The following is a 13039-nucleotide window of genomic DNA, read 5'->3' as shown; positions in this document are numbered from 1 at the left end:
GTATATCGATCGATATTTCGATATTATGATATTATATACCTATTTTAAACAACAATCATACATTTTTATTAACTCACAAATGCAACCAAAATATATAAAATGAACATTTATCTGAAATTTTCACATCCTGTACCTCAATTGGGACATTCACAAAAAAATTAAATAAATAAGCTATACGCTTTTTTTTTTTTTTAAATAATAAAGAATATAAACAATTGGAAATAACAATTCTGGCTGCTACTATTGGCTCAGTTCTAAAAATCTTTTTTGGCTCAGTTCTAAAAACTGCATAGTCTTCAGTGTATAAATTAAATATAGATTCATCATTTTTGATGTTACAAAGGTTATCAGTCAGGAGCAGTGAGCACTTATATTTTTCTTTGACAACATTTAGATTTATTATTAGTGTGCTTTCACTTTAAGAAATAAAGCATGGATTTAATATACTGATACATGTGCGTTTTCTTTCTCAACTCTTTACACTTTACACTCTTTAAGACATATGCCTAACCGACTGTGGGCAGTTGAAAACATGGAAGAAGCCAATAATATTTTGACTTTCAACATATTAGGTCAAACGAAAAAGATGGCATAATCCTCAAAGAGCGTGGTTCTGTACACTGTAAGAATGACACACTCAGCCTCTGTGACTCTGCAGGATGACAGAGAAAGATGATGGAGTTAAATGGTCTGACTGGTGTAAGTGTGTGTGATGTTTGCATTAATGACTTACCCAGCGGAGTTAATCTGGTGTAGTGTGGAGGAGAGAGACAATATGGACAAAAAACACTGTTCACAAGTACACACACTCACACGGCACGCACACAAGAGATTATAGCAGTTAAACCACTGGGTTGTTCTCCTTTTAAAGATTACAATACAACACGTCCCTCCCATCGCCACCTCATTGAAAACATCTGCCATCCATCTCACGTCGGGCTTTCCCTCTTTATTTCTCAAGTACAATGGTGATCAGAATTAATTTTACTGGCTATAATAATAACTATAAGATGAGAAAAAAAACCTTTTGTTTTCAGGCATAATCTTTCTTTTCCTTGTGGATTTCTCTCTTTAGAAAAAGGAATTGTGAGCAAAGAAAAGGTTAGCAGTGTGAATCTGATCCCTCTCTGAGCTCTTAACACTTCCCCTTGGAAGTTCCTTTCTCAAGTTGTGGAAGCTAACAGTAGTCTAATATAAATAAATAATAGTTCATCTAAAAATAAATATTTAATGAAAATTTACTCCCCTTCAGACCAAGATGTAGATGAGTTTGTTTCTTCATGCACTGTAAAAAAAAAAAAAAAAAAAAAAGGTTGAGCCAACTTAAAATTAAGGCAACCAGCTTCAACAGATTTTTAAGTTTTCTCAACTTGTCATTTTAAGTTTATACAACAAAAATTTGAGAGTCTCCCACAAAAAGAAGTTGAGCAAACTCAAAAATCTGCTGAAGCTGGTTGCATTTTTTTTTTTTTTTTACAGTGTGGGAACAGATTTGGAGAAATGTAGCATTACATCACTTGTTCACCAATGGATCCCCTGTGAATGGGTGCCGTCAGAATGAGAGTCTAAATAAAAACATCACAATAATCCACAAGTAATTCACACCACTCAATTAATGTCTTGTGAAGTGAAAAGCTGTGTGTTTCTAAGAAACAAATCCATCATTAAGATGGATTCAAACCTTCGCTTCTGGCTGAAATACGAGTCCATAATCCATAATTGCACTTCCTCCAGTGATAAAGTGCTTGTCCTGTTGTCCTCTCACATCAAAATCCTCCGTCATATGTGTTTAGAGCTTTTTTTTTTGCTTGTAAACGGTGTTTGATCTGTGCATGTTTCTCTAGTGATTCAGACAAGATGGCTTTCTCACTGGAGAAAGCAATATTATGGACTCATATTTAAGCCAGACACAAGTGTTTGAAGTTAAAAATTCTTTAATGATGGATTTGTTTCTTACAAATATGCAGCTTTTTACTTCACAAGACATTAATGGATGAACACGAGTAGTGTGGATTATTGTGATGTTTTTATCAGCTGTTTGGACTGATAAATTCAGCCGGCACCCATTCGCTGCAGAGGATCCATTGGTGAGCAAGTGATGTAATACTACATTTCTCCAAATCTGTTGAAGAAACAAACTCATCTACATCTTGGATGGCCTGAGGGTGAGTACATTTTCAGAAACAGAAACATCAAAAGCTTAACCTGTCTGATCCGATAGCCAATGAAAAGCATTTGTAAAGTAATAGTCATAGCATCAATGGCTTTTGTCACACAAAAGAATAACAGTGCTGGACTCAAGCTTCCTCGACTGAGTCATTCAGCAATATGTGTATTCAGTCCTGAGCTGAGCCTCGGGGAGCGGATGTTCCCTTTATCAGAGAGTGAACAATTTTACAAATTAGATTCATCATATTTGTTTTTCTTCCTTATCTTCATAGCTTCTGTTTTATCTGTTGATAGGAACAGCGAGAGAGACAGAGAGAGGAACAGTGGGATACAAATGGCCTGTGGAGGAAGAGCAAGGATTGTACATAATGACAGCTATAGTACAAACTAGTGAGTGTTAGATTTAAGACTACGATACTTAACCTCAATCCTAAAAGGGGTTTACAGCCTTATGTCCTGTACAAGTTCCACAAAGTGCTTTTTATTCCCTATTCTCTAGAGTACATCTGGCAGGTTGCGGCTCAAAGATGGGTATGTGCCAAACACAGTGTGTTTTATGTGATGAAATATTATGATACAATAAACAATTTTGGTTCTGTGTTGAATCACCACTCAAAGTCCAATGTGAAAATAGGCTCCTGAAGCCAAACTATTAAGAAACAAAACTGGATAAATGCACATTCTGGAGTAATGTGCCATTTGCAACACTGATAGGCAGCCTCCGTACAACATTATCTCACTGATTATCTATATGCTTATTGTAAGAAAGATTATTCTGGATATCGATATTAATAAATTCAACATTTTATGGTTTACAGTGAATTTACCACAGTTTAGGTATGTTCGGGACAATGTGAATCTGGCTGTGAGCTTAGACTTAGCTAACATGTTTTAAGAACGTTTTTCTAATGTTCCTATTAAGTTATCAAAATGTTATTTCTGAACCTCCAATCTTTACATTTACTTTAGTTAATACATTTACATTTATTTGTTGTTATGTGAATATTATTGGAACATTTTAGAATTTTGTGACCATTACGAGAATGTTACTTTTTAATTTTCACTGAACATTCTGAAACAGAACATTAAAAAAACTAAACAATTAAAAAAAAAAAAAAAAAAAAAACTCTGGATGAATGCCCAACTGAAACATTTCAGAAGTAAAACGACTTTGTGCTAATGTTTTGAGAACATTATTAACTCTGAACAAACAATCTATTAACTTTACTGGAAGAACATTTGTCGATAAATTTATGAGAACCTTGCCAAAATGTTGGCCAATGTTCTGAGAACATTGTTTGTTAGCTGGGAAGATCTGATTAAACACGAAGAATTGATATTTTGGTGAAGACACTTTGGTGAAACATTCTGTCCGTGTGTAGGTGTACATGTGTAGCTTTAAATAGCCTTGTGCACTGTCGCCTCTAAAGTACTTTCCATTACATTCTGTCGTCTCCTGTGAATCAGACCTGCACATTTAACATAGAAATATATGCCGGGTTATTATGTCAAAGCTAGATGTTGTTGTGGTAACCGCACTCTACGTGTCACTCTAGCCCTCTTGTTACCGTAATTTTCCCTTTTTCTGCATCACCTGTAAGTGGAACTATAGTTAGACATTTCACTTGAGAGTACATCCGACGTAGAAGATTCTGCTTTAAATTACACTTACTGCCTTGTGTATGGTACAATTGTGTTAATAACGTGTGTTAATATTATTATTTTTGTTTGTTTAGGTGCTGAAATGTGCAAATTGCTTAAGCGCTTACCAGTGCTGGGAAGGTTATAGGTTACAGATTACAAGTTACCCTATTCAAAATGTAATAAGTAATTACTTTAGTAAAGTAATGTAACTGATTACTTTTTCACCATTTTTGGTTCCCAAAAGAACCTTTCAGTGAACCGTTCCTAAAAGAACCATTTTGAAGAACATTTTAAAAATCTAAAGAACCTTTTCTGCATTTGAAAAGCTCAATATTCAGATGTAACTGAAATTTAGTTACTTTTTTTCTCAGTAACTGTAACAGATTACAGTTACATGCATTTTGTAATTAAATTACGTAATGCCTTTAAATGTAAACTAATTACTCGCCAACACTGGCGCTTAATAGGCCATCTGATGAGGAGGTCTGTTTGAAGGCCAACGTGGGGATGGGACACAATTTGTAGAGTCTTTCAAACAAAAGTGAGCAAAGGACTCATTGCATATAGGTGCCTTTCACAAATACACAAAGTGTGCAGATGATAGTCACTTTAAGGATGTAATTTTGTCATTGGTGATCACACAATCTTCGTAATTCATTCTGAAACCTGAAGTGTGACTGGGATTTCATAAACCCTCAACTGCTCAATGGATACATTTGTGTTTGAATATGCAATGCACAAGTGGTACAAAAACTGATTTTAAGATCAAAAGAGGTAATATAGGTAAAAAGAGGTAATGACAGACATCAAGTTATCAGCCGCCCACTAAATTAAAAATAAATAAATAAATAAATCTAAATCACTCTAGTAGCATTTTATAAGTCTAGGAAGAGTTTAGGTTGTAAAATATCTGGCTATGGCATGACAGATCACATATTGCTCTGTCTCTGCAACTTTAGCAGTTCTCCATTTGACAGACTGTCATTTATTTCTCGAAAAGCCTCTAGTCATGAAGTTATTAACGGGCTTGTCACTTACAAGATGTACAGTAATGTTCCATAACTTAATTATAGCCGATTGAGTTTTGCCTAATTTCGCTCATAATTTGGCGCACATTAAACCAACTCAAGGCTAATAGGCTGCTAATATATGCTCAGTTCTTGGCTACTTGATAATTAGCACCTATTAAGCTTGTACAGTAGGAGTGTAGTAGCTGATGTGTATTTGGACCGCTGCTCTCCTCTAGTGGTCAGATAGATCACTGCATTATTGCATAGTGTCAAAGTCATGGCTGTGCCCCAGTTTGCATACTAGAAACTAAAAGTATAAATGATTACATTTGAAGTATGTAGTATAGTGGGATATTCACACACATGATTGAGATATTCCCATCACCTGGTATTTCTAGATATAACATAACTTTTGTGATTTGTGTTGAAATCAAGAGCAGCATTAGTGAATCATAACAGATGCAACGTTTAGCATATTAAACCAAATTCAAGACACGTCTGATGTGAGAATGTGTATATATATATATATATATATATATATATATTAGTGCTGGGCAAAGATTAATCTAGATTAATCTCATCCAAAATAAAAGTTTTTGTGTACATAATATATGTGTGTGTTGTGTATATTTATTATGTATATATGAATACACACCCATGTATGTATATATTTAAGAAAAATGTGTTATGTTTATATATTAAATATATTTATATATCATATAAATTATATTAATATAAATATATACATGTAAATACATGTAAATATTTTCAAAATATATACTGTATGTGTATATACTGTCTTTATATACACATAATAAATATTCACAGTACACACAGATATATTATATAAACAAAAACTTTTATTTTGGATGAGATTAATCTAGATTAATCTTTGCCCAGCACTAACATATATATATATATATATATATATACAAAATGTATGGTCTATAAGAATGTGATTTGTGTGACTATGTCTTTAAAATTGCAACTTCAGTGTGTTACAGTATGAATTACAGACTCAACACAAACTAGCAACGCCCTTTCAAACTTCTCACTTTCTTTCTCAGTATCACAAACACACACTCACGTTCATGCAGGAAGTAAGCTCAAGATAGATAGCAAAAAAGGAAGTGAGATGCAACACATTTATAAACAAGACTTGATGCTTTCGCAAATATATTTGGTCTGCTATTGTATGTGTGAAGATGTAAGTCCTCCAAACTATGCAGGTTCTGACTTCATACTTAATGCATTAAGCATGCATCAATGGGCATCTTTTAGCCACAGCTCACTCCACAGAGAAATATCATTTTTATATACACATTTCTAGAAATATACAGTGGATTCCATTGAAAATATGAGATTTAAATAAATATATAAATAAAGGTAATAACATAATGAAGAAGAAATGTCACTAACTTTATGTATTGTTTCATATTTTAAATACAAACTGTTTATTTTTGCCTAATTTTGCTCATAATTTGATACGCATTAAACTCAACTCAAGGCCAATGAATAAGCAAATAAATAATGTTATGACATAATGAAGAAGAAATGTCACTTATGTATTGTTTTGTAAATTAATTACTGTTTATGTTTGTCTAATTTTGCTTATAATCTGGTGCAAATTAAACTCAAGGCCAATAAGTAAATAAAATGAGAAAATAAATAAATTAATAAAGTAAGTTATGACAAAATGAAGAAGTGAAGAACATTATGTATGGTTTCATAACTTAATTACAAATGGTTTATTTTATGCCTAATTTATGCTCATAATTTGGTGCATATTAAACTCAACTCAAGGCCAATCAATAAATAAAGTAACGATGTAATGAAGAAATATTTAAATAATAAGATTCTACATTATTTCTAGTTACTAATCATATAGAAAATGTGAAATTTACTTTGTTGTGCCTTTGTACAAAAGGTCAGAGGTCAAGTGTTTTTTTAAATGAAATAGGTACATGCTACATAAACAAAATGTTATTTCTTTTATAATAAGATAATATAAATAACATCTTATATAAATTAAAAAGTATTATGTATTATTATTATTATTATAGTATATGGTGATGCACATTTTGTTAGACGTCATATTATTCAGTCTTATAATGACACTGAATGCAGATCCCGAGATACACTGGAGTCACGTCAGCTTTGACAGAGTGACCCAAGAAGCTCTCCTGCATGTCAACATCGGGTGCTATTGAGTAAATATGGCATGACTGCTAAGTACAGATCACATGTATCCGCCCAGCAACCACAGGAAGCCCTTTTGCTGCTGCTGCTGCTGCTTACAGAGCATCAGCCCTGTGCAGCGGAAGTGCACACTTCTATCTGCACACACACAAACACACACACACACACACACCTACAAGAGCCAGAAGTGAGGACTTGTGGCTACCCGTCCCGGAAAAGACACAAGAGGACACAGGAGTCAGAGACCATGATCAAACGCAAACTGAGTGAGTATATTTGATTGAGGGCTTCCGCCATATAGGGTGGTGTAATCATTCAGACTGGTATCACTTTGCCATGAGGTTTCTTACTGTGGTTAAAATCTCTGGTCAGTTAAGCAAGACTATTAAAGATCAAAATGCCTTAAAAAGCACCCCACTGTCCTTGTCGAAGCTATCAGGGTGTTATAAAGGAGCAGGACTGTTGACATTGTTGATTTTTATAATGGCCTTAAAGGCTAACGTTCCTCTCTGATGAAGGTTAGTGTATTTGAAGGCAGCAGTGCATAGATACGTTTTTAAGAGGCTTTTTGTTGTTTTGCTCCACATGCCTTGAGGTAAAACCAAAGCTGTTCTGAGGACGGTGATGGGATATGGGAATACCGTAATGACATTTGGGGATTCAGCTGCACAAAGCAAATGAATGTACTTCAGACTAGATCAATATGAGCTGAATTGAACATCGACCAAGAGAAAAAACAAACGCATGATGAAAATAAAAGTTGTTTATATTAGATTAGTTTGCCCTTATTTGACCTTATAATACTCAAAGTATATGGGATATATATGGATAAACTGCAACTGAGCAAAGTATTAGAATATTGTGTAATGCATTAGCAAATGCACAAAAAAGCAGTCATGAAAAAACACACAATGGCAGAAAAAGGAAGTTTTTATCCACAGAAAGCTACATTCACTATACATTCTTACTGTATGTTTAAACTAAAGTATAAAACCTAAACTATATTAAAAAAAATATTTAAATAACTATGTTCACACACACCAATCTACCCACCCCCACCACAAAAAAGATTATTCAACATATTTATTGTACTGTACGTTTTGCCTAAATTAATGAGAACCTCCACTAAATATTTAAATTTGAACAGTAATGTGTAAACAAAATGTAACAGTATGATGATTAACAGTATTACTATGAAACACAAAACAGTAAATGTAGAAAATATTCAATCTTTATTTTGATCAATAAATACATTTTGACCAGTAATTGATTAATTAGATAAATTGACGAAACAAAAAAACGCAAAAATATAATTTTCCACAGAATGAATAAACATTGAAGTACATATTTAAATATTCATTTGTTAATATTTAAATATTGATCATGAAAACATGTAATGTTAAGAATTTGTGCTAATTATTATTAATATTATTATTATTATTATTATTATTACGATTATTATTAATATTATTTCACACTGACATTTCCCCCGACACTTCTACTATCAATTTACTGTAATTTTACAATCCAAAATGTGTAAATAAGTGTAAATAAGATCTGGTGTTTTACTTATAATTAATTTAAAGATTATTGTGAATGCAAAAAGTAATAGTTTTATCTTACGAAACATTTTTCTTCCTTAATATTAGTTACACTTTTATATGTGTTTCTTCTTCAAGTACAATATAGCAATACAGCAATACATTATGAACTTCATCACATTTAACAGTCCCATGTGTTACTAATTTCAATCTGTCTGATATCTGAAAATACTCGGTCTGGATTCTAACACAAGACGACTTGACAAGAAACAAAACCAGAATGGGGCTAAACTTTGATAGTCCCCCGAGAGCTATAATTATTAAGATAAATGAACAGACGTTCCAACAGTAACAAAGAGAAAATTCAGGCCCTGACATTGAAAATCATGCTAGAAACATTACAAATTATGATAAAGCTCTATTTTAAGAATCGCCTTATCGTAATTTCCTCCCCTGATCATCATCACATGATTTTCACCAGAAAGAAATATTTTGGCTTCATTTACGAGATGTTCAAATGGTTGTTTTAGGGACTAAAGGGACCAAAGAATTTTTCCCACAGACAAGGTCAAGACTCATGTTTACTTAAGAGGCTACAAATTTCTTTCTCACATTGAAACAACTCTTGGTATGATAGGGACCCTGGGGTGCACAGTCAGCCCACAACGAGCAGCTTTTTTCTTTTTTTTTTTTCTTTTTTTTTTGACCAATGTGAGGTTTAGTCTGAAAACTGTGCCGAGTTACAGCACACAACATGTTTTCTCCTTTCTCAGGCTTCAAGTGGTTTGGTAGTCTCACCAACCTCCGTCGGAAATCAGACACCCAGAAGGACGATGTCAAAGAGGTGTCCACCGACGATATGGGCATGCATCCGCGCAGCCCAAGCTACGCCAGCTCCAGTGAAATGTACACGCACATGGGCACCATGCCGCGTCATCCGAAGAAGGACAAAAACTTGAAGAAGAGCAAGTCCAAGGACAAGACCAACCTCGGTCAGAGTCAAAGCATGAGACCTCCACAGGACCATGTTGTTGATTCCCCCCTTCTCAGCGTACTCTCCGGGAAGGGCCTGGAGGCGCTGGAGAACCCCGTCTTGGAGGACAAGCCAGCTGCAGGAACCAGAGATAATCACATTCAGAATCGTGACCTTCCACCTCCACCGACTATGGATGGACACTCAACAAAGCTAGAAGATGAAGATAAGGAGCCATTAGTTGACTCCAAGCCACATGTTGATCCACCAAATGCATGTCTAGAATCTGCAGCAGATCTAAATCAGAGCAAAGAGCCAGACATCCAGCCATTGCTGCCCAAGAAAAGACATAAAGAAGCAGACACCTCCATGAAGGATGCTGAGGAGCTCCAGGTGGATGGAAATTTGATTCAGTTACCTCTGAAACACGGCAGTCAGGTCGAGCAGAAGCAAGCAGTAGAGGAAGATGCTAAAATAAGATCAGACTGCAAACAAGTCAGTCAGGAAGAGAAGGAGCCTAACAGGTAAGAATCAATTCCTTGATTCTTGAATCTGATCTTCATTGTTTGTTTATACCCACCCTTGCGAAAATTAGCCATGGTTTTACTACAAATAAAACCAAAAAAAAAAAATCATGGTTACAATAGTTAATCCATGGTAACCACAAATTAACCATGGTTTTACTACACTAACGATAGTTTAACCATGGTATTTGTATTAAATCTGTGGATAAAGTCCTTAACTACTATGTACTTACATTTAAATTAATAATTTGGTACAATGCACTTATTGTGTACATACATGTTTTTACATTGTACTTATATTTGTAAAAATACCTATATGTAATTACATCTGTAATTAATTTTTGTAATTACATTAATAATTACACTGTTGACCCATCCCTTAAACCTACCCAGACCACCAAACCTGTCCCTAACCTTACCTGTATCACACCTCAATAACAGCAGGAGTGTTTTGAAATACAATATGAACACAATAAGTACATTGTACTTATTGTTTGATGTAAGTACATAGTAGTGAAGGCCACCTAATATAAAGTGTGACCCTACATTTTTACCACAATAAAATCATGGTTAATTTTCATAAGGGCTAAATACAGTAGCTGAGTACAGTACTTAACTTTAAATATTAAAAGCCATTCAAAATTCATTTTAATTACATACTATTATGTATTTATATTGAATGTGTGTCATACTGAAAAACAAGTGCTATTAGAAAATGGATTTGTGACTATACATTGATATGTAAATACAGCAATGCCACATGAATGCTGTTCCGACAAAAAGCAATGTGATTTTTACATAAAAATTCAACAAACATGAAGTTAATATTGAGCAACTTACATTTTAGACACAATATTGCAGTTAGTTTCTGTATTTTTCCGCACCGCGATTCGTTCCAAACAAAGCCAAAGCTGAATGAACCAGCTAGCAACATCGTTAACGGTGAACGAATCAATGGAATGAATGAATTGCCACTTTCACACAGCAGCAGAACATTTAAATAATCTCACTTGATAATATTTTGATATCAAATACACATACTTGAGGACATTTGTATTTGAATCCTTGCGGTTCAGTTCCCACACTGTTAAAGTCCACGTGAAGCCGAAGTTGCTGCCGACTTTATTCCAGTGTAGTGACGTATTTCCAACTGAAATGGAATATTGAATAGAGGGCGTGGTTTTATTTATTTATTTTTTTGGAGGGGTGTGTTTAAGGATATTCTGCCATTCCAGACCGGAAGTACATGTTCAGATTTTGATTAAAGATTACCATGACAAACTATTTTTTTTCAGTGGACTAACTTGCACAGATTAATTGTTCACCTCAAGACTAGCAATGTGCGCTAACAAAATAGCCTAAAGTCAATTTTGATTTCATGAGGACTAACGGTTACAAGACGGACAAGAGCAAAACCACAATTCAATAAGCAAGAAGTTAATATTGAGTCAGAGGTGGACAGTAACGAAGTAAATTTACTTGAGTATTGTACTTAAGTACACTTTTTGAGTATCTGTACTTTACTTGAGTATTATTTTTTTCTGGAAACTTGCGACTTTAACTTCACTACATTTGAAAGACAAATATCGTACTTTTTACTCAACTACATTTATATCAAGGTCCTCAAGTAGAAAGTTGTTATATGTAGCAGTTTTTACAGTGTGTGCATTTTTAGATTCACTGAACCTTATATATATATATATATATATATATATATTATCTTTATTTTTATTTTTTTTTGCAAACAAATGATCAAAAAGTAGGCTAAATGAAAACTTTGGAATCTAAGCTTGGAATCAATAAGAATTTAAATCAATAAGCAGAATCAGAATCTGAATGGATAAAATTCAAACAATACCCAACCCTAGCCACATGTTGTGAAGTTCACTGATTTCTGAGCATTTTATGAACACTGATCAGTTGATGGTACACATGCACACCCATGGCCATAGGCTACTGAGAGAGTATGATCCAGTTTTATGAAGAGACTAAAGATTTGTTTTCTTTTCAATGTTTGCTTTGTTTGCCTAAAATGAACCATATCATAGACTTCAGTATCTCTTTGAAAGAGAACTTTGTAACTTTTAAACAAGTATTTAAATGAGTTCAATGTAGTTGTAGGAGTGTTAAATAAAAAAAATAAAGATGATTATCTTCATTCAGTTGTTCCATTTCTATAGGTTTGGTAACATAAAAGCTCTTAATTCCAAAGATAATTCAAGCTAATCAGTGTATTCAGTAGGTTGCATTAGTGGCATAAGGTATTGTAAGTATACAACAATGCGACAATAAAACAATGCATTTACTTTTTACTTTTGATACTCAAGTACTTTTAAAAACATGTTCTTCCGTACTTTTACTTAAGTAAAAATCTGTCTTTACAACTTTCACTTGTAGTGGAGTAGTATTTGACCAGTAGTATCTGTACTTTCACTCAAGTAAGGAAGTTGTGTACTTTGTCCGCCTCTGTATTGAGTAACTTACATTTTTATGTCCATTTGGTTCATTTGTGTATTTTTGTTTCACTAACGAACACAGTTCTATTCTATACCAAATCCAAAGCCGAATAAATCTTGGCGTGTCTAGCTTCAACAGGTGTGATTCATTCCTGAATCGTTCAGAATTTAGGAACAAAATGGTTGAATGAATGACTCATGACTCGCTCGAAAGACAATCACTTTTTGCCACCTACTGGTCAACCGAATGTAACCCACAGTAACTGAAAAATATCCCAAATGCACAAGCGGAGTGATACAAACAGTGAAAAGCCCCAGTGCTGTTTAATAATGATGCAAATTGAGACATTAGGGCAATACAAACTCTTCACAGGTAAATCAGGTAGCTGTGCTGTAGAGTCAGATGAGACTAATCCTCACGACCACATACCGTGACGGTGTGGTTTTGTGATGAAGTAAAATATGATCTCTGCTCCTTTGTGACACCGGTTCTGGTTCATTGTAGCCTACATGTACACCTGGA

At 34.1% G+C, this 13039-nt stretch overlaps 1 protein-coding gene and 1 long non-coding RNA gene across 3 annotated transcripts in view; one reads left to right on the top strand and one right to left on the bottom strand.

Annotated features, from left to right (window-relative positions):
* The window catches only part of LOC131547884 (uncharacterized), a 31098-nt gene extending 19869 nt beyond the window's left edge, over positions 1-11229 (bottom strand). Inside the window, exon 1 of the long non-coding RNA XR_009273048.1 lies at positions 11102-11229. This is a non-coding gene — a long non-coding RNA (uncharacterized LOC131547884). The remainder of the gene's footprint in view (positions 1-11101) is intronic.
* sh2d3ca (SH2 domain containing 3Ca) overlaps positions 7155-13039 on the top strand; it is a 53760-nt gene continuing 47875 nt past the window's right edge. The window contains exons 1-2 of one of the 2 annotated variants that reach the window (XM_058788637.1): positions 7155-7288; positions 9337-10060. In XM_058788637.1, the coding sequence (XP_058644620.1) occupies positions 7270-7288; positions 9337-10060 (743 nt within the window). In that variant the 5' untranslated portion in view covers positions 7155-7269. Of the gene's footprint in view, positions 7289-8445; positions 10061-13039 lie in introns of those variants that run through there. The other variant, XM_058788638.1, reaches the window with a different exon arrangement.

This window comes from Onychostoma macrolepis, chromosome 10 (assembly GCF_012432095.1).
Source record: "Onychostoma macrolepis isolate SWU-2019 chromosome 10, ASM1243209v1, whole genome shotgun sequence".
NCBI classification, from domain to species: Eukaryota; Metazoa; Chordata; class Actinopteri; order Cypriniformes; family Cyprinidae; genus Onychostoma; species Onychostoma macrolepis.
This window is presented reverse-complemented; position numbering and strand designations above follow the sequence as displayed.